The sequence below is a fragment of the Musa acuminata genome, chromosome BXJ1-9, assembly GCF_036884655.1.
Source record: "Musa acuminata AAA Group cultivar baxijiao chromosome BXJ1-9, Cavendish_Baxijiao_AAA, whole genome shotgun sequence".
In the NCBI taxonomy this organism is placed as follows: domain Eukaryota; kingdom Viridiplantae; phylum Streptophyta; class Magnoliopsida; order Zingiberales; family Musaceae; genus Musa; species Musa acuminata.
Genome location: NC_088335.1, coordinates 35,033,283 through 35,060,911, shown reverse-complemented (window position 1 = coordinate 35,060,911; position 27,629 = coordinate 35,033,283). Strand labels below are relative to the sequence as shown.

Here is a 27,629-nt window from a genome sequence, read left to right as displayed (position 1 = left end):
AACTATCCTTTTACTTTTTTGGGCTGTCAGTGCATATATCTTAGTCAGAGATTAAAAGAAAACCTTCAGAAGCTTATTCCTCTTTCTATTGATTTAAAGGCATACATCCGAACAGTAGATTTAGGGTACTAATTCATGCTAGGTTGAATTAAAAATAATATATATGTACCGAGAAATGTAAATAAATAAAGTCTTTTGGTTCCTTGAATCAACTTTACCGGAGAGCGAGAGAGAGAGAGGGGAAGATGACATGGAAGTGTCCGAGTGTGGGAAGTAACGAAGTAGCGCAAAAGAAGAAACAAGCAAAGCTTTTGAGAGGATTTGGAAATGCGCGGAAGGAAAGGGAAGGACGACTAATTTAAAGCCTCTCTTTGGCTTTCCAACTGCGGAAAGAGAGAAGGGTGGAAGATTCGGAGAAAATAGCTGGAGAAGAAATCACGGACAGGGAAGATAAAACTGGAAATCTACATTCTAATTTGCCATATATGTGATAGTTATATATCTGTTGTTTTGCTGTTATAGATTTTTGTTGATGAGATGAATGTTGTTCAAAGATGGTTCTAATTATCGTAAAAAAATTAAATTACTTTTATTTATGTCACATGTTTGGTTATATTCATATATTTGTTATATATTTTTACTATAAGGAAAATAAAAAAGATTCACAATAATTTTTGTTGAATACGGGTTGGATGTGATTCCCTATACGAATCAGCGGGCGCCACACAAACCCAGAGTATCTCAGCGGGATCCTCTCAACAAAGGACCTTTCATCAGAAATCTTAAAGTTCCATAACAAAGCCGTCCAGTAATGCGGGCCCCATTGGAAATCAATGCCGTTCCAGTGCGGGTCCTCACCACTACTTGGAGGGGATCCCCTCGATCCTAAGCGCCCAAAACCCTAATCAAAACTTCCCCTTCGCATCCTTTGCTCCCCCGAGAGAGAGAGAGAGAGAGAGAGAGCTCGAAGAATCCATGAGATAGATCTTGCGCTACAGCATCGGGTTGAAAGCGCTCTCCTTTCTTCTTCCTCCTCCCTCTTTGACTTTGGTTGGTTTCTCCTCCTCTTCCTCTTCTCCTCTTTCAATTTCTGAGTTGATATTCTCTTCCCCGGTTCTGCTCTTTGCTAGGGTTGTGGCTCGTCTTATTTCCTGCCGCTTTTTTTTTGCTGATTTTTATGGATTTTGGTGCTTGGTTCGTAGATATGGAGGCGTTGCGCGGAAGCAAGAATACAGGAGCTGCTTCTCCCCAATCCGTGGTCGAATTGTTAGTGGCGGAGACCGTATTGGCTGCTGAAAGGTCGCTCCTTTGCTTTATTCTGGCGGTACGGACCCTCCTTTTTTTAACATTTGATATCCTGAACTTATTCTCTGTTAGTAACTTATTGAAGCTGATGATTGGAGAGGCGGGTACAGGGCTTTCCTGGGTGCTGAGCTACATAAGTGGCGATGCTTTTACATTTTATGTTTTTCCGGTGCTTAATTCTGTTGTTTTGCTTAAGTTGATGGTTTAAGCATGCGTTTGTGGCATGATGATCTTGGGATATTTTTGGCGGTGAGTTGTACTGATTGGAAGATTTTTTCTGAGACCTAAACACGTGATTTTTGACCCTTTGCAAGGATAATTTCTGTGTTTGAGGCCTACAAATGTGAATTTGGACTCTCTGTGGTGTCAAATTTTACAGGTAGGATAATTTCTGGCTTCTTTTTTACTTTAGTTATGTTAGTTTGGCAAGTCCAATAGTCTCACATCGGGAAAATCAGGTTTGTTATCTCCTATTGGAACTATAAATAAGGGCTTGGACTTTGAAGTCAGAGGCACCACAAGAAAAACCTAAGGGTTTACTTTGGGTTTAAGTCCACACTCAGTTAAATAGTTTGAACTTATAGTTTGGGTTTTTTTCTTGTTTAGTATTTTCGGATGTTTTATGGCCTAGGAACATCTTCCTAAGACATTTGTAATAGTCTCTTTTTATAGTAGTGATTTGCTCCTCCTTCGTCCGTGGATGTAGGTCAAGTCAATTGACCAAACCACGTAAATCTGGTGTTCTTGTCGCTTGTATCTTTTCGCTTTATTATCTTTGTTGGGTTGCCAAAATTACCCTTTGGTAAATTTCCTGGGGTTAGCTCTAACAAACTGGTATCAAAGCTTGGTTTCGGGATCTTTTGGCAACAGTGACAATAACAAATATCGTTGTCGAGAAATTCGACAGAAATGTCAAATTCGGCATGTGGCAACTCAAGATGGAGGCTATTCTGGTTCAAGACGGAGTTGATTTGGCACTACAGGGAACTGAAAACATTCCAGATGGTACGTCAAAGGAAAATCTTGCGGGTATGGATAAGAAGGCCCGATCCAGCATTATTTTAAATCTCTCTGACGAGGTTTTACGGGAGGTAGCTACGGAGACTACGACTAAGAGTATGTAGGACAAGCTTAAAGCCTTATATATGAAGAGGACAGTAGAGAATCGTCTCTACTTAAAGCAGAGTTTGTATATGCTTCGGATGACTGAAGGTATATCTATACTCTCACATCTTGATAAATTTGATTCCTTGGTTATGGATTTGGAGAATATAGATGCAAAAATTGATGATGAGGATAAGACCCTATTATTTTTGTGTTCTCTTCCCCAATCTTTTAAGTATTTTCGTGATAATATGATTTATGGAAAAGAAACAATTTCATATCAAAAAATTAAATCTGCACTAAAATCTAAGGAGCCGATAGACAGAGATATCACTGGAGAAAGTAGAGAGAATCAGGCTGAAGGTCTAGTTGTTAGGGGGAGAATAGATAAAAGAGAATTTGACAGTAGTAGATCTAAATCTAGATCTAAATCCAGACATAGAAATTTGGAATGCAGATATTATCATAAAATGAGGCACATTAAGGCTAATTGTTTTAAATTGAAAAATAAATTAAAGCAAAAGGAAAAAATTGTTGAGAAAACTATTGATTCCGCTGAAGCTAGTGTAGCAGCTGATGAGAATGATGGAAATATTTTCTTTGCTACTGATGACAAGACGAGGTCTAAAAATAAATGGATTTTAGATTCGGGTTGTTCTTATTACATGTGTCTTAATAGAGATTTGTTTTTCACATATGAATCTTGTAATGGTGGAATTATTTTGATGAGCAATAATGATGCATGTGATGTTGTTGGTAGAGGAACAATCCGAATTAAAATGCATGATGGTATTGTGAGGACGCTCACTAATGTTAGACATGTTCCTGATTTAAAAAAGAATCTCATCTCTTTACGCACCCTAGAGGCTCTTGGGTGTAAATACACAACTGAAGGTGGAGTTATGAAAGTTTTTATAAGTGCCCTTATTGTTATGAAAGCTTATAGGTCTGGTAGCTTATATATTTTGCAGGGAACTACTGTCACAGGCTCGGTTGCAGTCTCGTCATCATCATTGATTGATTCTGACATCACCAAATTATGGCATATGCGTTTGGGTCATATGAGCGAAAAATGTTTGAGCATATTGAGCAAAAAGGGTCTACTTTGTGGACAGAGTACTGGGCCACTAGATTTTTGTGAACACTGCATTTTTGGAAAGCAGAAAAGAGTCAGCTTCATTTCTCCGGCAGTTCATAAAACGAAAGGTACTCTTGACTATATTCATTTGGACCCCAAGTCCAGCTCATGTTCAGTCTAAGGGTGGTGCCAGGTATATATTGACTTTCATTGACGATTATTCTAGGAAAGTTTGGGTTTATTTTCTGAAGCATAAAAATGATGTTTTTCTAACCTTTAAACAATGGAAGGCTTTGATCGAGAAGCAAAATGTAAACAGATTAAGCGGCTTCGAACAGATAATGACATGGAATTTTATGAAGGTGACTTTGATGAATTCTACAAAAATGAAGGAATCGTTCGGCATCGCACTGTTAAGATGATGCCTCAACAAAATGGTGTGGCTGAATGTATGAACAAAACACTCTTGGAGAGAGCAAGGTGTATGATCTCAAATGCAGGGTTGACAAAGGACTTTTGGGCAGAGGCGATTAATATGGCCTGTTACGTTGTCAACCGCGCTCCTTCTACAGCACTTAACTTTAAAACTCCAGAGGAAGTTTGGTTAGGTACTCCTGCTGATTACTCTGATTTAAAAATTTTTGGGTATCCAGCATACATGCATATAAATGAAGGAAAATTAGAGCCTCGAGTTAAAAAATGTATTTTCCTTGGGTATGCTTCTGGGGTGAAAGGATACAGATTATGGTGTTCTGATCCCAAATCCCCAAAATTTGTAATCAGTAGAGATGTTACTTTTGATGAATTATCTATGTTATCTTCTAAAGAGGAATATACTAGTTATACAAATGATAGTGCGCAGAAGCAGGTGGAGCTTGAGATTGGTAGTTCAGATTCTTTTAAGTCGAACTCTTCTACTCAAAGAATGCCAGTAGATGGTCCCGAGTCTACTGACGTAGATGATCCAGAGGAAGAGCAATATTCCATAGCCAAGGATAGACCACGGAGAAATATTCGACCACCACAAAGATGTGTAAATTTGGTTGTATATGCTTTGTCTGTTGCAGAAGAAACAAGTGAATTTGGTGAGCCTACTTCCTACTCAGATGCAGTTTCTTATGATGATTCCGCTAAGTGGTTGATCGCGATGAATGAAGAAATAAAATCTCTCCATCGGAATAGAACTTGGGATCTTGTGAAGCCGCCGCCTTTGGGTAAGAAAATTGTTAGATGCAAATGTGATACTATTGTTGAGGGAAAGATCATTGTTAAGAAAATTCATATGAAGAACAATCCAGCTGATATGCTTACGAAGCCTCTTTCGGTTTACAAGTTCAAGCAGTGCTTGGACTTGGTTGATATTCATTGTTGGTGATTGCCCATTGGGGCTTTTATGAAGAAGGTAGAGCAAGTTTTGTTGGGACATGCCAAGGTGGAGATTTGTTAATTTGGCAAGTCCCATAGTCCCACATCGGGAAAATTAGGCTTGTTATCTCCTATTGGAACTATAAATAAGGGCTTGGGCTTTGAAGTAAGAGGCACCACAAGTGACACCACAAGAAAAACCTAAGTGTTTACTTTGGGTTTAAGTTCACACTCAGTTAAATAGTTTGGGCTTATAGTTTGGGTTTTTTTCTTGTTTAGTATTTTCGGGTGTTTTATAACCTAGGAACATCTTCCTAAGGCATTTGTAATAGTCTCTTTTTATAGTAGTGATTTGCTCCTCCTTCGTCCGTGGATGTAGGTCAAGTCAATTGATCGAACCATGTAAATCTGGTGTTCTTGTCGCTTGTATCTTTTCGCTTTATTGTCTTTGTTGGGTTGCCAAAATTATCCTTTGGTAAATTTCCTGGGGCTAGCTCTAACAAGTTATATATGCTACAACATTGAGGCGTAAGAATATGCAGTTCATGAACATCTTTAAGGAGAATTTGATTTTTTATATGTTTGTGTGTAGCCTTCCATTAGATATCACAGCTTTTATATATTGTCAGGTTAATATCTGGGAATTAGGCTCTGGATTTCTTTTTTTTTTTTTTGTTCAGTTTTCTTTTTCTCTTGATGCTAGGTTTTGAAGGGAATTCATCCCCATTCTACTCTTTTTCATTGCATTTTGAGCTCTCATGTTTACTACTCTAGTAAGGCTTTCTTGCACTATTTTATGTACTAATGCGTGTTAACGGTAACAAACCATATTGTTGCTAAAGGGTGCACAAGTCTTCCTATGAGCTAGGATTTGACTATTGCTTGTGTTTGTTATCTTCTACTGACCATGTTTGTCATGATCCAACCTAGTGAGATAATTGGCACATTGACTTCACTGAATCTGAACCACTGACCCAAAGTGCTTAAGCTAAAGTTAATGATAGTCTTTGCTCGACTAAATCAGAGTGTTACAATCTTCCCCACTTAAGAGCTTGACGCTTTGTCAAAGCCTAACATATAGTCTAGATTTAGATCTTAATATAGTGTATGTAAGGCATCATCTAGCAGTGGCTCCATGTATAGGTCAAAATCAGACCCTAGTACGGTGGATGTGAGGCTTAGCCTAGTAGTAGGTTCATGCGGTGATGTCCTCCATTCCCGTCCACGGGTAGCCTTTTTTTACTCGAGTCTCTCATCATGTCGTAATGCTAGGTTGACTCTAATGCCAATTATTACAAACCAACTTGACAGGATAAATGACTTATTAATTTCTTTGAATCTGAACAGTAACACACTTATTAGACCCTTACAAACATTCTTAGTCTTTGCCCACTTTTAATATGAGACTAAACGAGAATAGTATGATCGCCTTCTCCCTCAGTCCTCATTAGACCCTTGTAAGGGTATTAAATCATTGGGTAGGGGTGTTAAAATTAAATCGAAAAATCGAACCAAACCTAAACTGAACCAATTTTGAATTGGTTCATCAATAATTCAGTTTTGAAGGCTATAAATGGTTCTAATTTTGGACGATACTCGTCTTTGGTTCGGTTAACCAGTTCAGACCGAACCAAACTGATTTTAATTTAAAAAATACTAGTCCATCCCAAAGCCCCCAAAACCCTAAATCCTTGCCCAAACTCGATGAGTTCACTGCTCTTCTTTCAACTTCATGACTCCTCCATCCCCTTCTTGGTCTCGCTCTCTCGTTTCAGGTATGAACCCTATTTTTTTTAACATCCTTTGTAAGCAATCCCTTTATTGATTTGTACGAATCTCTCTGTTGATTTCTATGCATCGCTATATATATCCTCATCATCAACAAGAAAAAGGATTGCATGTAAAGTCGTTGTCCCTCTAGGGCATCTTTCAATAAAAAAAGGGAAACCACTATCGCAGAAGGGTGGGTTGGCTGTTCATGAATGGGAGGGCACCATCACAATTGACAATTACTAATAGCAGATTGTAATGGAGTAATATGCGACAATGGAAGGCCCTCAACTACTATACTCTCAACTTTCTTAGAGGTTACTATTGGGAGGAGTATCATCTTTGTGTTGTCTTATTGTTGATTGCTTCTTTCTATAACTAATATATTTTTTAAAATGTTTAGAATGATATTTGTGATATAAATTTATTAAGAACGTCGATCCAATTGGCTCAAAATTCTAGTTCGATTCAATTAAACTGAATCAGTTCATTTAAAATTTATATATTTTTAAATTACTTAAAATTAAAAATTGGTTAACTAGTTAACTGACATAGATTAACCGATTTTGGACCAATTCGGTTAAATAAGTCTGAAAGGGCTCCGGCTTGGAGTATCTTTGTCACGACTCGAGCATGATAGGCTAACTGACCCATCAACTTCGTTTAGCCTAAACCACTAGTCAAAAGTTATTGTCCCTCTAGTGCATCATTCAATTAAAAAAAAGGAAACCACAAACGTACAAGGACGGGTTGGCTGTTCATGAAGGGGAGCCACTATCACAAATGGCAATTACTAATAGCAGATTGTAATGGTGTAATATGCTACAATGGAAGGCCTGCAACTACGATACTCTAAACTTTCTTAGAGGTTACTATTGGGAGAAGTATAATCTTTGTGTTATTTTATTGTTGATCGCTTCCTTTTATAACTAATATTTTTTTAAAATGTTTAGAATAATATTTGTGATATCAATTTATTAAGAATGTTGATTCAATTGGATCAAAATTCTAGTTCGATTCAATTAAACTGAATTGGTTCATTTAAAATTTATATTTTTTAAATTGCTTAAAATTAGAAATTGGTTAATCGGTTAACTGCAATTGATTGATCGATTTTGAACCAATTCAGTTAGATAGGTCCAAAAGGGCTCTGGTTCGGAGTATCTTTGTCACGACCCGACCCTGATAGATTAATTGACCCATCAACTTTATATGACCCAAGCCACTTGTCAAAAGTCATCCCACTAGGGCATCTTTCAATAAAAAAAGGGAAACCACTAGTGCACAAGGTTGGGTTGGCTGTTCATGAAACGGAGGCACCATCACAAATGACAATTACTAACCGCAGATTGTAATGGAGTAATATGCTTCAATGGAAGGCCCTCAATTGGTATACTCTCAACTTTTTTAGAGGTTACTATTGGGAGGAGTATCATCTTTGTGTTGCCTTATTGTTAATTGCTTCTTTCTATGACTAATATATTTTTTAAAATGTTTAGAATGATATTTGTGATATAAATTTATTAAGAATGTCGATCCAAGTGGATCAAAATTATAGCTTGATTCAATTATACTGAATTGGTTCATTTAAAATTTATATATTTTTGGATTACTTAAAATTAAACATTGGTTAACCAGTTAACCGAAATATATTAATCGATTTTGAACCAATTCGGTTAGATATGTATGAAGGGGCGCCGGTTCGAAGTATCTTTATCACAACCCGAGTCTGATAGGCTAACTGACCCATCAACTTCGTTTGACATAAACCACTGGTAAAAATGCTTAAGTTAAAATTGATAGTAGTACACTCATCATACTCTAGCCCAGATCGAACTCTAGCATGGTGCATGTGAGGCGTAGTCCAATGGTGGCTCCACGCCGTGACAAATCCTTTGACTCCATACACAGGTAGCCCTTTCTTACTCAAGCCCCTCACCATGCCCTAATACTAGGTTGATTTTGATATCAAATATCAAAGTCCTTTGACTCCATCCACAGATAGTCCTGCCCTACTCAAGCCTCTCATCATGCTCCAATACTAGGTCGACTCTAATACCAAATGTCACGACCCATGCCTGATAGGCTAACTGACTCATCAATTTCGTTTGACCTAAACCACTTTTACCCATTTTCGATGTGATGAGTCCTTTGATTCCATTCACGGATAGTCTTTTCCTACTCAAGCTCCTCGCCATGCCCCAATACTAGGTCGACTCGGTTACCAAATGTCACAACTCGGGCCTAATGTCAACTTTGTTTGACCTAAATAACTAGTTAAAATGTTTAAGTTGAAGTTGATAGTAGTACACTCATCGGACTCTTATAAGTCAACTTAGTCTTGTCAAATTTCGATTTGGGACTAATCGGGATGTTACAATCTTACTTTAAACGAATCGAATTGCTTTTTCGATTTGGATCGGTTTGGCCTTTAGTCGTTCGGTTCGATTCGAATTGATCTGAACACCCCTATCGTTAGGTGGGTTGCTAAGGCGAGCCAACTTGCTCCACAGACTCCTGGTCTCATCGGATTGAGCCAAGAACTAGGTCAACCTGCACCTAGGTTGGACCCAAGGGTATGCGGTTGACTTGACCATGTCTAGTTAGCGATCTGACTCAGGTTAGACTTGGCTCGATCGAATCAAATCCTTTAATTTTAATTTTATTCAATAATTTAAATACTTAACTAATGTACATGTAATAGATAATTTCATTTAATTCAAACATGAAATTTTAAATAGTAAAATTAATTAATAAATATTATAATTTTTTTATTTAATTAATATGTTGATTAAATATTCAATATGCTACTAAATTATTAATTCAACTTGATTTTGAAATATAAAAGTATGAATTTTTTAAATTTTATTGATCAAATAAATCAATATGCCAAAGTAGATAAATCAACTTAAAGAATAAGGATAAAATTCATAAAATTTATTAATTAAATATTTTATATTTAAATTAGAACAATGACATCATGATTTATGAATCATGCTTAAATAATTTTAATATCTAAAAATCTTTAATCATAATTCATAATTCCTAAACCAATAAAGTTAACATTAACACAAAAACAAGGTTTTTTAAAGAATATATAGGAAATAAATTAACAAAGGGTGGAGGAGCTATCTTTCCTTGACGGGGTCATCTCCTTATTGCTCCTACTGCCAAGCTCGACGAGGAATGAGGGAGAGGGAGGACAAGGAGAGGTACAAAGAACTTGGGCATTCTATGGGAGGAATAAGAAGAGGATCCTACTAAAGAGAGGTAGGTCCTCCGCCCTTTCTCAATTTATTTTCTATATATTTTTGAAAATTCTTGGTTTTGTAATGATATTAACTTCATTTGTTTTAAAAACTATAAATTATGATTAAATATTTTAGGATATTGAAATTATCATGGCATGATACATGAATTATGATGCCATTGATCTAGTTGAAATATGAAATCATGTTTAATTAATAAATTTATTTTTTTGAAATTTTATAATTATACTTTAAGTTGATTTGACTAGTTTAGTATGTTGATTTGTTTGATCAATAAATTTTACAAAATTCATGCTTTTGCATTTGAAATCACATTGAATTACGAATTTGCCAACATGTTGAATATTTGAATCAACATATTGATTAATCGAGAATTTTATAATGTTTATTTAATTAATTAATTTTTTAGAATTCTATGTTTGAATTAAATGAGATTATTTATTATATGTATTAATTAGCTAGGTATTTAAATTATTGAATAAAATCGAAATTGAGGGATTTGATTTGTCTGGACAGATCTAACCTTGAGTCAAATTGGTTCAATTGATTTGTACCAGATTTAATTCAGATATAACATAACTGAACCGATTTCAAATCATCATAAAACCAATATGGAATTAGCCTAAACAAGTCTAATAAGTCTAATTTGACTTAGATTGTATTTAATTTGGGTCAAGCAAGATTGAACCGGTCAAAATTGGTTCGGAATCATCCTAAACCAGCTTAAATTGGTCAAATTGGTCTGGTTTGACCAAGATGCAAGGCTTTCAGGTTTTCTCTGTCATTTGAATTCACAGTGAACTTTATTGAATATGAATGTTGGTGTGGTCATTTTAAACTTTTTCATTGCCCATGCTCGTGTATTCTCAGGATGGTTGGTATCTTTTAATATTGAAGCTATCTTATAATCTCTTCTCTTATTAGACAGCTGACTTTTGCCAATAACCTCCTCATCCTGTCCTATATTTGCTTGCACTTATTGGAATTAGAGGATTAATAACATTGGCCAGCATGAAAAAAGAGCAGCTGTGGAAGCCATTTTGATTCCATGTGTGCGAGGATGTCTTCACCTCTTCCCATCTAGGAAAAAATAAATGATAATAGGGCCTCACTTATTGAAAAACACTACCTACATATGCTTCTTCAAGATTGGGAAAATAGCATGTCAAACCAACATTAGTGTCTTGGAGAGTCAGTTTGATGTGCATTTGTTGGTATATACTTATATCGACCTGGAACCAATCCAGGTCCATGTGAAAATTTGCGATGTTGGTATATACTTTATTTATTATGATTTTGTACCCGATTTTCTTAATTTAATAGCATATTTTTTTATTTAAATAATTATATTTATTAATTATATTATATATTTTTATAGTTTAGCTATAATTATAGTATCACTATTCACTACTACAAGAGCAGCAAGTTTTTGCCACGTGAAAATTTGCTTTCCCTCAACATCGCAAATCGGGTACAAAATCACAATAAATAAATAAATCATAATAGTATATTTTTTATTTTTTAAATAAAAAATATACTATTAAATAAATAAAAATTAATAGTATTAAAATAAAAATAATATATTATTAATCTAATAAATAAAAATACTATTATTAGTATACAATTAGCTGTATAATGTTAATATACTGTTAACAGTATAGTGAGAAGACCGAGGCTGCTAAGGCAACGACAGAGGTAGTAGGCGATAGCGGTAGCTAGAGCGGGAGCGGCGAGCGACAGTTGGAGTGGGAGCTGCGAGCAGCACTTGTAGCGGGAGCGGCAACAGCAGTGATGTGCGACGACAGCAATGACGAGCAGCGATTGTGGCAGCCGTGAGCAGTCGACGAGCAACGATTGTGGCAGCGGCGAGTAGCGACAGTAGCGGCGAGCAGCGACAGTGGTAGCGGCAGCAGAGAGCAGTGACAGCGGAGAAGAAATCTCGGCAGGGAAGTCAGGGAAATTGCGAGAGGGAGCCTGATATCAGTGATTTAGTTGGTTTGATTGAACCAACTAAAGCATCGGAGACCAACCAGACCTAAAAATCTGGTTCAGTCGCTTGGTTTAACCCAGGTGCTCACCCGAAGTGCCGAGCGCCTGGGCTCGGGCGAGTGCCCAGGCGGTGCCTCTTTGAAGTGAGGCGCCTAGACATGAAGCGAGGCGCTTAGGCCTCGCCTCGCCTCGCCCGAGCGCCTTGGTGAGCGCCCAAGCGCCTATTGAAATCACTGCGTGGCATGTATATATAAGTCAGCATGTGTGTTACGAGTAGAGAAATTTGTTATGCACTTGCTTTTAATCTTAATGTGGTATGAAAAATTAACAAGTAGTTGTGCTGTTGGTTTGCTTTCCCCATGGATTGTCTTAGAAGCTTCAAAATTTGTTGTCGGTGTTGTTGGCGCTTTAGGATGTTCTCAAACTATTGTGGTTCTTATTTCTTTTTCCTTAATACATTTTAACCATCTCTTACACTAATCTGTCATTGGCATTACCAATTTGTTTTTGTTGATGTACATTTTTTCTTTTGTCGAGGGTGGACCTGGGTGCGACTATAATGTTTCTCTTTAGCGATCTAGTAACTATAGTTTGAGTTACAGAAACATCTTTACTTGCACAAGAGCGATACTGCATATCCTGCCATTGTGCCACCCTACTTTATGTAGTTCTCATTTTCTTCTAGATATTCATTTACCAAGATTTTGAAACCAGTTGTCATATTGTTATCTTGAGTTCATTCTTTTAACATCCCTTATGATAGGAATTTTTGTGTGGATGGGATATACCCATGATGTTTGCTTTTTTTATGTATCCAATATCTATTTTGCACTAAGATAGCATGCACTGCTCATGATCCAATCCTTGTATGCTGAACATTAGAACAGAGGAGATAATGCTAACTATAGTCATTATTTGTTCGTTGCAACTTATCTATTTTTTTCCCACATGTTTCTACATGTTCATTGCAACCTTGACCTGTCTCATTTGACTTGTCCCAATCCATAGATTGAATGTAACTTATGATCAATATCTGTGTTGAAGTCTTTAGTCAGAGGACCGTGGGATATGAATCCAATGAGTCATTTCTTAAATTACACTGGTTTTTATTTTGTTTCAAACCCTTTTCCCATTATGATCAGATGGCTGATTCAGTTCACAGGACAGTATTTCTACCAACTTGGTTGGTCATGATCTAATTCTCAAATTTTTGCGAGAAAATCTAGTTTTGCTTTCAGTTTAACCTAACCTATCAATATGTTGACACAAACTGACTACTGTTTTACTTCCCACTAAAAATTGAGTTTGTTCCAGGTGGGCTCTATATCAAGTCAAACTGGTCCGCGGAATGAAGGATCGGAAGTAATTTTAGGGTAGGATTCTCTTCTCTTTCTGTTTATTTGGTTTAAGGTAAAGTATACATTTGACCAGCCATTTACATATATGCTGTCATCTGTTAAGTCTGGATCTTGAACCTGCTGGTTTACATAAAAAGAGTAAGTTTAGTTTGCCATGAGACTCTTATTCTGACCCCTTCCTCTGAAGGATACTCCGACGAAGCAAACCTGAAGCTGTTCCCGAGAACAAGGACGATGGCGAGTCAGATGATGACAATGATGAGGATGGGGACGGTCAGGAAGACAGAGGCAAAGATGATTTCTCTGGAGAAGAGGGGAACGATAACGAAGGAGAGAATGATGATCCCGAGGTAAATGGTGGAGGAGGAAGCGAAGAAGAGGATGAGGAAGATGATGAGGAGGACGATGATGAAGAGGAGGATGAGGATGAGGATGAGGAAGAGGATGATGAAGATGAGGATGAGGAACTCCCACAACCACCTTCCAAAAAGAGGAAGTGAGGAGATGCTACGTCGGTTCTTGCATATAGTTTCATATTGGCTAGTTTTGATTAGACCTTAGCATTAAGGTGGGTTTAGTTTGTGGTTGCGAATGATTCCCTATAGGTTAGGTAAGTGATGACCTCCTGTGTATGAACTTTACTATGTGTATTAATCTTAAACATAACAATATTGCTACTCTGAGTCAGCATTCGATATATACTCAAAGCTTGCCTCATTTTCAGTGTTCTTCACCATACCCTATATTTTTTACTATGTAGATGCTTTGTGTGTGTTTTTTTAAATCATTTGTTATGTTGGTGGAAGAATTCTAGTTTTTGTCTTAGTTACTATGATAATGTCGATGACAGGAATTGGAGGAACTGTGGAGTGGGTGTAGTAGGTTGGGGAGTGCAATAGAAACTTTGTATGTTCATCGATGATAGGTCTATTATTTTGTCTTTAAAAAGACATCAATTACAAATAATCTTCAACAAGTAATATACATAAACAAATGCTGTATACTAATATGGATTGAAGTAGTACACTAATGGTTGAACTCAGCATTTCATCATCATAATATGAGAAGCTGGCTATAACCCTCTTATCATAATCCTCATCAAAAGAAACCTGGAAAGGGGGTGATCTCACTGTTCTTACACCCAACTAGGATTGGGCAATTAAAGTCCCCTGAGACTTAAAAGAAGAAACTCGAAATGGGAGAAATTATGCTTCAAAACTATGCCTTCTTCCCTGCATTCTAAAGAATCTTAAAGAGGGGGCGGCGAACGCAAGTGATTCTTCTACAGCCATGAGCTTGCGATAAGGATGTTTGAGTGATGGCCCTGATGTGTGTGTGTCTATGAGGGGGTCTCCAATGGTGTGTCACCAATTACACCAGCCTTGTGAGCATGTCTGATCCTTTCGAGCAGGGCCAAGCAAGCGTCCGTGCATGCTTCGAAGCCCCAGACTGAATGAAATAGAAAATTAAGAAACATTGTCAATAATATAAAGTGGTGAAGATTAATTCTATAGTTGATCACAAATTTTATGCGGCAAGTGTTGAGGAATAATTGTTTGAGAATTCATTAAATTTACCTCAATGTACTTCTTTAAGGGATCATAAAAAAGTATAAGCAATAAGCATCGACAAAAAAAATCAACAAAAAGAACTCCTGATTTATTAGACCTGGAGACTCCAGAAACAAGAGAACCTGCAAGCACTCCTGATGGAGTTTCCGACGCCAAAGAAGGTTCCAACTATAAGACGGGTGAGCATCACCAAAGTACCAGGAGGAATCATCTCCCTGATGGAGGCATCAGTTGAGATCTTGACGACGAAAGTAGCATAATCTGGTTTAGTGGATCCCTCCATCAGACAAGGGATTTCATTGAACTGCCGGCGGACCTCCTCTACCATCATCAGAGCTGCACTATCGACACTCTTCATGGTCATGGCTGAGCACCAAAATTAAAGATTGTGAAGGTTGATGGGAGGGCCATCCAACTAACAATTGCAATGCCCACAGTCATGAGAGCAGTAGAGATTATGAGCTGCCTCTTCAGTGCAGGTTCAATCTCCTTCACTGCCCTTATCTCAAAGAAGTCGGTGGCAAAGAGTGTAGCGATCAAACAAACTATAATTCCCATGGAGCTAATAAAGGGGTACAACATTGCAGTCAGTTCATGGTTGATTCCAAAGGAAGAAATTGAGGCCACAACAAGGGCAGCACAGGATGACTCGACATATGAACCAAACAGATCTGACCCCATACCCGCAATATCCCCAACATTATCAGTACAAACATGGTGTTTAGGCACTGAATGAATGATATGGAGACAGAAAAAATTGCAGAGTAGCAGAAAACAATTAAGGATGCTCGAGTAGAACCAGAAGATTCTTATTATTAGATAAGTGCATGAGAAAATAAATAGCAAGTATATAAACAATTGATTTCACATAAAACACAACACATTATATTAATTCACAAGGAGATAATGTATATGCAGTAACACAAACATATATATATATATATATATATATATATATATATATATATATATATATATATATATATATATATATATATATATATATAAGCAATGGCAAGATTCTTACAGCTAGATTCATAAGCGTCATTCATCCTCAGGAATATTCTTCTCAACCTTTCCAACAAGATCAGCCACCGACCTCAGCAGCTTTGGTGCAGACACCTCCACCAACTCTCCCAAAAAGTGCCATCGAAGACCCACCTAATCCGTAACCAGTAATGGCCTCCAAAAGGACTTCCCAGTCATCCCCGGAGTACAACTTAAAAATAGGTTGATCACAATGCAAAGCACAAGAAGTCCATTGGCAGCAAGTAAAAATCCCATGACTGCACCTGAGTGAAATGCAGCAATGAAGGCCTTTCCAACACCTTTCCTGGCTTCCAAAGTTGTCCTGGCATTTGTATAAGTTGCTATTTTCATCCCAAGAAAACCAGAAATAACAGAGGTAATTGTGCCAAGCAAGAAGGATAGGGGTGCTAAAGATAGCATTGGCAAGAGCTGGCTTGCAGGTTTTATCCTTGCTGTAAGTGCAGGGCTGACTCTTTGTGCTGAAACCCTCAACTGATCCGAGAGAGAGGAAGATCATAATGGCAAAAGTAAGCATGAAGATTCCGACATGCTGATACTCCGTAAAGAGGGATGACGTAGCTCTTGTTCAGTGGACAAGTTATACAATCTTAAGAGGCCACACTGCAATCCGCATAGTGATCAGGTCATCATCTTCCTTATGATCATTAACGACAGGAAGTATGGAAAAATATAAATGGCAAATTGATGCAGCATCCAGCATCAGTCAAGATCATATCACAAGAAAACTACGGATGAAGCCACAAGATGAGTCTGCTAACTACTTAACATTCATAAATTCATGTATACATATATTATAAATGTTTAGAAAAAAGAAACAAAATTCTCCAGCCATAGGACGGCGTACATAACAGGTCACCCAAGTGCCCATTGTTACTGGATTTGGAAAACAAGGCACAAAGGAGATGAGATAAAAAAAAGGTTTAGTTATGAGACTCATAATAGAATTGTGACAAACTCCTTTCCCCCAAAGCTACTGATTGCTTGTTTAATATTAGTTAATCTGCAAAGAAACCAATAAAACAGGAAGGTAGATGCTTTTCTGTAAACATTCAACTCATGTTAATAAAGCTACTCAATATCCAAATGAGGAAACTTATAAGGACCACAAACTTGCAAGAGTTCACAATCTCAATGAGGAAACTTATCCGAAACAAAACATATTATTAACAGAAAGTATATGTAGTTTAGAGGAAAATATATATATAAAGTATGCACAGCTAACAATTATAAGGACCACAAACATGCGGCTAGTTAACTTCTTCTACATACAAAAAGAAAGAACTTATACCACAAACAAATATATCCAATATATAGTCTAAAAAATAACAGAATTTTGAAACGCTACCGATGAATATAATAAATAATCTGGAATTATTTTTTTTTCTCAAACAGAAGATACCGAATCAGAAACAAACTGCACCATAATATAATACTAATATATCCATCAGACTACGGAGTGAAATAGCAGAGAGATTTTATGCATATATTTGATTAACAGAATAAACATATACTAACAGAAGACAAATAGGATATATATATATATATATATATATATATATATATATATATATATATATATATAAAATATATATAAAACCGATGACAAATAGGATATAACAATCGATCATCTTTCGATTGTTAATATGAGATATATGGACTGCTACTACAAGTAGTACTATACCTTTGATTACACCTTTGATAATGAAATGTCAATTATTTGTTGAACCCTGAATTGTTGAACCTTGTATTTTGATAATGAAATCAATTGATAAGTGTTTATGATTTGATTTACGTTTTGAGTGACGTAGGATGCTTCGATCAGGATGAGGTAATTAAAGCCGGAAGAATCATGTTGGGCTAGTGGAACATGTTAGAAGATTGGATGTTGGGCCGAAGGATTGGTCGACGTATCGGCAGAAGGTTTCGGGCCACGAATTCGGGCATCAGGCTAAAAAGAGTGGATATTGCGCCAAGGATATCAGAGTTGCAGAGTCAATTGGCTGATTGGGCAATAGATCGTAAGAGAGGATGATGCGCCGTAGAATCGGACGAAGCGTCGATGGACCAATGAAATGCCGAACAACATGATTCATGCTTAGTAATAATTGTCTAGATCGAAGTGTGTTTTACATGTGCAGGATTAACTACGATAGCAAGGCATGAAGCAAAATGAAGTCCCGGAGTCAAGGATGTGATTTCGTTAGGAGTTCGAGGGTTCGTCGAAAGTCTAAATGTTCGTAGGAAGTTCTACAGGAACCAGCCGAGAAGTCCAAGAGCTTGCTAGAAGTCCATTGGAACATTGCTGGGAGATCATCGGAAGTTTGCTGGAAGCTTGCCGGAAGAAACCAAGACCTAGGGACTTGTTTAGCTTAAGTATGCCTTAGATTTCGTAGTTAACACGTAATTAGGATTGAATTTGGGTCAACCCAATTATGGGCCAATTGAGCCCTTGTAAGGACTGTGTTGGGCCCAATGAAAGGACCAAACAATGACCCAAGAGGTGGCACCGTCATGGCACAGTCCCCGAGACTATGTCAGGCGGTGGTACCACCTAAACATAGCCTCCGAGAGGTTGCAAGCGATGGTCCCACTAGTTTGGGCGATGGTACCGCTCAGCACAGCCTCCCAATTAGTGGTACCACCAGACTAGGCGGTGGTACCGCCCAATGCAGTGTTAGTGTCAGATTGACACTAGTAGTGGTACCATCCAGCATAGGCAGTGGTACCACCCAAACTTAGGAAACATGGGATGAGATATTTTTAGGCTCCAAGTTTGAATCAACTTGAGGCCTATAAATACCCCTCTCATCCCTGGTTAAACTACACAAGACTTGAGAGTAAAAATAGAAAGAAATGCTACTACAATCTTGTGTGAACTCCTCTTAAAAGTTCTAAGTGTTAGAATAGTTTGAGAGATGAGTAAGTGGGGCTGTAAGGGTTATCTCCTAAACCTGGTAAAAGAAGAATCAAGTTATAAAAGGTGGTTGGTCTTTGCCTATTGAAAGAAGACTGATAGTGGATGCCGATGGCCTCGACAGAAGAGGAATCGGCAGAGTGGATGTAGGTCATGACGACCGAACCACTATAAAATCGACGTGTTCTTCTCTGGTTTGCATTTCTATATTTGAGCAATTTACTTTACTGCAAACCTCTTAACTTGCTTTACATCCACTATGCATATTTCCTACGTTTTCAAGCTAATTATTGAAGAATCCATTCATGTTGTTTTCAATGAGATTTTCGAAATCAGGAAAAACGATTTTGATAATGATGTTAATTTTGATTCCTTAAATTTAAATGAAACCCCATCTCCAACTAGCAACTTGGATGCATCCACTTCCGAAACATCCTTACCCAAGGATTAGAAGTATGTAGATGCTCATCCCAAGGAGCTAATCTTAGGAGACACATCAAAGGGGGTTCAAACACGATCTTCTCTAAAAAATTTTTGTGCGAACGCCGCTTTTCTCTCCCAAATTGAACCCAAATGTGTTGACGAAGCCTTGAAAGATGATTCATGGATTATCGCATTGCAAGATAAATTGAATCAATTTGAGAGAAATGAGGTGTGGAAGCTTGTTCCTAGGCCAAATGACCATTTAGTTATTGGCACTAAATGGGTCTTTAGAAACAAGCAAGATGAAAATGGTATTGTGGTTAGAAACAAGGCTAGATTAGTGGCCAAAGGTTTCAACCAAGAAGAATATATCGATTACGAAGAAACCTTCGCTCCTGTGGCTCGATTGGAAGCCATAAGTATGCTCCTTGCCAACGCTAGTAGTAATAATTTTAAGTTGTTTCAAATGGATGTTAAAAGCGCTTTTCTTAATGGCTTTATTTCCGAAGAAGTCTATGTTGAACAACCTCCTGGATTTGAAAATAATAGCCTCCCTAAACATGTGTTTAGATTAACTATGGTTTAAAACAAGCCCCAAGGGCTTGGTATGAGAGACTTAGTTCTTTTCTTATTGAAAATAATTTCACAAAAGGCAAGGTTGATACTACATTATTCATCAAGAATTTTGAAAATAATTTTCTCATTATTCAGATTTATGTTGATGATATTATCTTTGGTTCCACGAATTAATCTCTTTGTGAATCATTTGCTAAAACTATGAGTCTTGAATTCGAAATGAGTTTAATGGGAGAATTAACATTCTTCTTAGGCTTACAAATCAAACAACTAAGCAATGACATCTTTATTAGTCAAACTAAATATGCTATGAATTTATTAAAAAAGTTTAATATGAATAACTCAAAGGCTATTAACACTCCTATGAGCACCTCCACTAAGTTAGAAATTGATGAAAGTGGAGAAAGCTTCGATCAAAAAACTTATAGGGGTATGATAGGAAGTTTACTTTACCTCACAATAACCAGACCAGACATCATGTTCAGTGTAGAACTTTGTGCTAGATTTCAATCAAACCCTAAGATATCTCATCTCAAAGCAGTTAAAAGAATATTTAGATATCTTAATGGTACCACAAATATAAGATTATGGTACCCAAAGTCAGAGAATCTTGAGTTAATTATTTATGCTGATGCGGACTTTGCTGGCTATAGACTAGATAGAAAAAGCACATCAGGATCATGTCAATTTTTAGGACATGCCCTTGTTTCCTGGTCATCTAAGAAACAAAACTCGGTTGCACTATCAACAACCGAAGCTGAATATATTGCAGCAAGTGCATGCTGTGCACAAGTTGTATGGATGAAAAACACCTTAGAAGATTACAAAGTTCATCTTAAAAATATTTCCATTAAATGTGATAACACAAGTGCAATATACTTAACTAAGAATCCTATACAACACTCAAGAACAAAACATATTGATATTAGACATCACTTTATACGAGATCATGTTACTAATCATGACGTAACCATAGAGTTCATTGATACTAAACATCAACTAGCTGATATTTTTACAAAACCTCTGAGTGAAGAGAAATTTGATTTCATAAGAAGAGAATTAGGAATGTTGATGTGTCCGAATACATAAACTAGTTAAAATTATTTTTCAGACTTTATTAAATGCTCAAATCACTTGATTGCCATTACATGCCTAAATAACATGTTGGAAATTATGTGTTGAATACAAAAATGTTTTGTCTTCATGATTGTATTTGAAAATCTGTAGCATAGTCTTGTCCGAATGCATGAAAGAGTTCATTTCATTTTTCGGATTCGCTTAACAATTGGAATGCTAAAAATCGAATTTTCTCATACACTCTTATTAAAAATATTTTTTTCTGAAATGGATTTGATGAAATGATTCCTGCTTATGAATTCCATCTTGAAATATGGATGATAATATTTTTACTTGCAAAAAGCTGTTTCACACACATATCTTGACTCATAGTAAACTCACAAATAGCTGGTATCACAAATGGCTTTCCTCCTTCATGCAAAAAGGATTATAACAAAAAAAAAAGAGGAAGAAGTATTCAACGCAATCTACGTATCATGCATTCCTTTATATGCTTGATAATTTGCTGGTATCACAACTACCATGCTTTTTGTTGATGACAAAGGGGGAGAAATATATGAATTGATGCTATAAACACTGATGTTGATGCTATAAACAGTGATGCTATGATTATGCCATGCTTGCATCACCAAGAGATATATGAACAGATGCCATGCATTAATCTACTTTATGGCTTGAGCTGATATCTTACCATGTGAAGAAATGCAATACTTGCTAAAATATTTGAAATGCGTACATCATGTAATGATATCAAAATCTTACTTCGCAGCTTTACATGTTGATATCTTATAATATGATGAATTGCTACAATTACCATCATTCAAACTTGTTATGTAAAATTTGAAAATGAATGTCAAGCCTTGACATCATCTTCAGAGAGATACATCATGATGGGAATCATGATGGGAGTATTGATAAGTTCAAATGATTTTAACTTATCAATATGTCTCTTAAATTCTTAGGTCTTGAATTCAAGAATGACTTATCTCAAGTATGTCATATAGACAGGGGGAGTTAAGGTTAACTCCATTATCCATTGATTGTCATCATCAAAAAGGGGGAGATTGTTGAATCTCGGATTTTGATGATGAAGTCAATTGTCATTTGTTATCTAATCTAAATGTTGAGATAAGTGTGTAGGATTAACTACGATGAAAGTGAGACATGCAGCAGGAGTTGCGCCCGAGTCAAGACAATGATCACGTTGGGAGTTCGAGAGTTCGACGGAAGTTCGGATAGTCGTCGGAGGTTCTGCGGGAACAAATCCGAGAAGTCCATAAGCTTGCCAAAGAAGCTCGTCGAAACTCACCAAGTGAATCATCGTAAGTCCAGGAGTATGCCGGAAGTCCGCAGGAGCATCACCGAGGGTTCATCGGATGATCGATGGAAGTTCGCCGGAAGCTCGCCGGAAGAAGCGATTGACGCACCGGAGCAAGTTACAGTAAATGTCTTAGGAAAAATCGTAGTTAGCACATTGATTAAGTTGGAAATGGGAGGTGATCCCATTAACTTAATTTTGGGGCAATTGGGCCCCTGAAAAACCCAAATTGGGTCGAATGGATCAACCCATTTGGACCCTGATTTCTACCAAGCGGTTGAACCGCCCAAGGCAGGAGGTTGCCCCGCCTGGGCTCAGTCTCCGAGCGAGACTGGGAGGTGCAACCACTCCAGCCAGGCGGTGGCACCGCCTAGGGCTCAGTCTCCGAGCGAGACTAGGCGGTGCAACCTCCCCTGACAGGAGGTGGCACCGCTTGAGCTCAGTCTTCGAGCTCTGCCAAGCGGTGCAACCGCCTCAGTCAGGAGGTGCAACCGCCTGAGCTCAATCTTCGAGTTCTATCCGGAGGTGCAACCGCCCCTGACAGGAGCTAGCACCGCCCAGAGGCTCAGTCTTCGAGCTCTGCCAGGCGGTGCAACTGCTCCAGTCAGGAGGTGCAACCGCTTGATCCCGGAATTCCGGGAATTGACAGTTTTGAGCTCCAAATTTGAACTGGGTTGGGGCCTATAAATACCCCACCCATTCAGCACTGAAAGGGTATGAACTTACACCGAAATCTTGATCTTTTTCTATGATTCTTAGAGCTCAAAATTGTTGTAAAGGCCAAAAGTTCTTCTCCCTCTGTTCTTCCAAGTTCTGAGTTGTATAGAGAGGAGAGAAAATTCTGTAAGGGTTGTCTCCTAAGCCCGTCAAAAGGAGTGAAACTGTAAAAGGGTGGTTGGCCTTCGCCTATTGAAGGAAGGCCTCTAGTTGACGTCGGTGACCTCGTCGGTGGAGGAAGCCAAAAGTGGAGTAGGTCAAGATTGACCGAAGCACTCTAAATCTCGGTTTGCATTTACTTTGAGCTTCTTATCTTTACTGCAAACCTCCTCAATAGCTTACTGCCTTCTGTGTTTTTACGAACGTGTTTCAAAGTTCAGTGCTTTCCGAATCGAGGTTTAAGACGCAAATCAGTTTTATCGTACGAACTTCGTATTTCAGTTTGCACTTACGTTCTGATTTCCATTATAACTGCAAACTGACTTTATATCTTTGCTTTAACTGCATCTCGGCTTATCTCAAGTTGAAGTGGTTTACGAATAAGCTTTTATACCGAAATCGCTTTTATCGTACGAACGTCGTATTTCAGTTTGCGCTTATATTCTGATTTCCATCATAACTGCGAACTACGTTCATATCTTTGCTGCATCTCTCCTAGTCAAAAGTCAAAAGTGATTTACGAATCGGCTTTCTTTCCAAAATCACTTCTATCGAACGAAAGCAGTTTTTGATTTTAATCGCAAAAGGTTTTCCGCTGCACTAATTCACCCCCCCCCCCCTCTTAGTGCTCTTGATCCTAACAATTGGTATATGAGCGGGGTTAACTCTCTAACGGATTAAAACCCAAGAGAGATGGCATACACCGAAAACCAAGAGGTCCATTCTATTACACGTCCACCCATGTTCAATGGGATGAACTACATCTATTGGAAGACCCGAATGAGGATCTTTCTTATTTCTATGGATTTTGAACTTTGGAATCTTGTCGAAAACGGATTTTCGAAGTCTTCTCTTTCAATGATCGATTGAAATGAATTGGAGAAGCAGGCTTTCGCTCTTAATGCAAAGGCTATGAATGCCTTATTTTGTGCACTTGATAAAAACGAGTTTAACCGTGTTTCAACTTGTGAAATCGCATTTGATATTTGGCATACACTCGAAGTGACTCACGAAGGCACAAGTAGAGTGAAATAGTCAAAAATCAATCTCCTATTACATTCTTTCGAACTTTTTCGGATGAAACCGAGTGAAACCATTGGCGACATGTTTACCCGTTTCACGGATGTCGTCAATAGTTTAAAAGGACTCGGAAAAAGTTTTTCGGATTTTGAGCTCGTAAATAAGATTCTAAGATCCCTTCCTAAGAGTTGGGATCCTAAAGTCACTGCTATTCAAGAGGCGAAAGATCTGAGCAACTTCCCTCTTGAAGAACTAATCGGGTCATTAATAACCTACGAGATGACTTACAAAGCTCATGAAGAGCAAGAAGACATCCTTCCAAAGAACAGGAAGGATATGGCACTTAAAACTTCAGAAGGCCACTTGAGAGAAAACTCAAGTGATGAGGACTATGATGATGACTTGGCACTTCTAACAAGAAAATTTAAAAAATTCATTAAAAGAAACAAGTTTAAGAATGACGCAAAAAATAAACTTGAACCCAAGAAGGACTAAGTTATTTGCTATGAATGTAAAAAGCCGGGACACTACAAGAGTGATTGTCTCCAAGCCAAAAAGAGAACATCAAAGAAGAAGGCGCTCAAAGCAACGTGGGATGACTCGAGCGCGTCCGAAGAAGAGGAGTCCAACACCGAGCAAGTTGCTCACTACGCCTTAATGGCCATCGGAGAGGAGGTAACAAATTTAATAGATGCAGATTTATCATTTGATGAATTATTAAATACCTTCCATGACTTATTTGATGAATACAAGATTATTAGTAGAAAATATAAATTGCTAAAAAAAGAGCATGATAGTCTTACTTATAATTTTGATAAGTTAAAAACTGAATATCATGATAGTTTAAGTTCATGCATAAAATGCCATGATCTAGAAACTCTCCAAAAGGAAAACTTGCTACTTAAGGACACCTTGAAGAAATTCGAGGATGGTAGCAAGTCACTGAACATGATCCTTGCAAATAAGGGTCACGTTCCCAAAAGAAGTGGAATTGGATTTGTGAGAAGTCCTCACCAAAATCCAACCACCTTCATAAAAGGCCCCATCTTACATGTTCGACACCAAAGCAAATGCAACTTTTGTTGCAAATTTGGACACAAAACGTATTATTGTCCATTTAAGAAAATTAGTCCAAACAAATTAATTTGGGTTCCTAAAGGAACCATAATAAATTTATGCAACATGATAAACAATGTAGATCTATTTTTGAGGCACCCAAAAGCAAATGGATTCCTAAAAATCATCCTTTCTTGTAGAAACCTATACCATCGCAAGCTAGGAGCAAGAGATGGTACCTTGATAGTGGATGCTTAAGGCATATGACCGGAGATCCATCTCAATTCTCTAAGCTCACTAGCATAGACAAAGGCTATGTCACATTCGGAGACAACAACAAGGGTAAAATCATTGGTAAAGGAACCATAGGTAACAAATCCAACTTCTTTATTGACGATGTTTTGTTAGTTAATGGTTTAAAACATAACCTCTTGAGCATTAGTCAACTATGTGATAAAGGATACATTGTCAGATTTGAATCTAATGCTTGCATCATTGAAAAACCACACAAAAACATGTCTATGATTGTATTAAAACAAAATAACGTATACACTATTTACATCAATGATTTGTGTAATGAAATGTGTTTTTCGGTTTTGAATGAGGATGCTTGGCTATGACATAGAAGATTAGGTCATGTTAGCATGAAACTAATCACTCAAATATCATCTAAAGAACTTGTAAGAGGAATTCCTCATATCAAGTTCATCAAAGATAATGTATGTGATGCTTGCCAATTAGGTAAACAAATTAAGGGTAGTTTCAAATCTAAGAATCAAATAAGCACCTCTAGGCACTTACAATTGATCCATATGGACTTGTTCGGACCAATCTCTACATCAAGTCTAGGAGGTAGCAAATACGCCTTCGTCATTGTGGATGACTACAGCAGATATACATGGACTTACTTCTTAAAACAGAAAAATGAATGCTTTAGATACTTTACCAAGTTTTGTAAACTTGTTCAAAATGAGAAGGGATCTATGATTTCGTCAATTAGAAGTGATCACTGTGGAGAATTTCAAAACCATGATTTCCAAGAATTTTGTGAACTCAATGGATACAACCATAATTTCTCTACTCCAAGAAATCCTCAACAAAATGGAGTAGTAGAAAGAAAAAATCAAAATTTTACAAGAAATGGCAAGAACCATGTTAAATGAACATAGCCTACCCAAATATTTTTGGGCCGAAGCCGTAAACACCGCATGCTATATTTTGAATAGAGTTCTAGTAAGACCCTTGCTCACCAAAACTCCTTATGAGTTATGGAACAAAAAAAAACCCAATGTTTCATATTTTAAAGTCTTTGGGTGTAAGTGTTTTATCTTGAATGCAAAGGATAACTTAGAAAAATTTGATGCTAAATCCGATGAAGAAATTTTTCTTGGTTATTCTTCGGTTTCTAAAGCTTTTCGTATCTTTAATAAAAGAACCTTAATTATTGAAGAATCCATTCATGTTGTTTTCAATGAGATTTTAGAAATCAGGAAAAATGATTTTGATGATGATGTTAATTTTGATTCCTTAAATTTAAATGAAACCCCATCTCCAACTAGCAACTTGGATGCATCCACTTCCGAAATATCCTTACCTAAGGATTGGAAGTATGTAGATGCTCATCCCAAGGAGCTAACTTAGGAGACACATCAAAGGGGGTTCAAACACGAACTTCTCTAAAAAATTTTTGTGCGAACGCCGCTTTTCTCTCCCAAATTGAACCCAAATGTGTTGACGAAGCCATGAAAGATGATTCATGGATTATCGCAATGCAAGATGAATGGAATCAATTTGAGAGAAATGAGGTGTGGAAGCTTGTTCCTAGGCCAAATGACCATTTAGTTATTGGTACTAAATGAGTCTTTAGAAACAAGCAAGATGAAAATGGTCTCGTGGTTAGCAACAAGGCTAGATTAGTGACCAAAGGGTTCAACCAAGAAGAAGGTATCGATTACGAAGAAACCTTCGATCCTGTAACTCAATTGGAAGCCATAAGGATGCTCCTTGCCTATGCTAGTAGTAATAATTTTAAGTTGTTTCAAATGGATGTTAAAAGCGCTTTTCTTAATGGCTTTATTTCCGAAGAAGTCTATGTTGAACAACCTCTTGGATTTGAAAATAATAGCCTCCCTAATCATGTGTTTAGATTAACTAAAGCTCTCTATGGTTTAAAACAAGCCCCAAGGGCTTGGTATGAGAGACTTAGTTCTTTTCTTATTGAAAATAATTTCACAAAAGGCAAGGTTGATACTACATTATTCATCAAGAATTTTAAAAATAATTTTCTCATTGTTCAGATTTATGTTAATGATATTATCTTTGGTTCCACGAATGAATCTCTTTGTGAATCGTTTGCTAAAACTATGAGTCTTGAATTCGAAATGAGTTTAATGGAAGAATTAACATTCTTCTTAGGCTTACAAATCAAACAACTAAGCAATGACATCTTTATTAGTCAAACTAAATATGCTATGAATATTTATTAAAAAAGTTTAATATGAATAACTCAA

General features: G+C 37.2%; 1 protein-coding gene and 1 pseudogene across 1 annotated transcript; one reads left to right on the top strand and one right to left on the bottom strand.

Annotated features, from left to right (window-relative positions):
• The first annotated feature begins 892 nt into the window (after positions 1 to 892).
• Positions 893 to 13,955, top strand: LOC103991181 (uncharacterized). Its single transcript, XM_009410540.3, has 4 exons — positions 893 to 1,050; positions 1,203 to 1,324; positions 13,195 to 13,253; positions 13,426 to 13,955. Exons 2-4 carry the CDS (start codon positions 1,205 to 1,207, stop codon positions 13,736 to 13,738), a joined length of 492 nt encoding a protein of 163 aa, XP_009408815.2. The 5' UTR covers positions 893 to 1,050; positions 1,203 to 1,204; the 3' UTR covers positions 13,739 to 13,955.
• A 322-nt stretch (positions 13,956 to 14,277) lies between these two features.
• LOC135593464 (pyrophosphate-energized vacuolar membrane proton pump-like) lies at positions 14,278 to 24,440 on the bottom strand (annotated as a pseudogene).
• Between the last annotated feature and the right edge of the window lie 3,189 nt (positions 24,441 to 27,629).

Excerpts from the sequence above, each read along its gene's own strand:
- LOC103991181 (XM_009410540.3), top strand. The coding sequence starts at position 1,205 with ATGGAGGCGTTGCGCGGAAGCAAGAATACAGGAGCTGCTTCTCCCCAA. Across the intron at positions 1,325-13,194 it reads TCCTTTGCTTTATTCTGGCG|GTGGGCTCTATATCAAGTCA; the intron begins GTACGGACCCTC and ends AGTTTGTTCCAG. Across the intron at positions 13,254-13,425 it reads GGATCGGAAGTAATTTTAGG|GATACTCCGACGAAGCAAAC; the intron begins GTAGGATTCTCT and ends CTTCCTCTGAAG.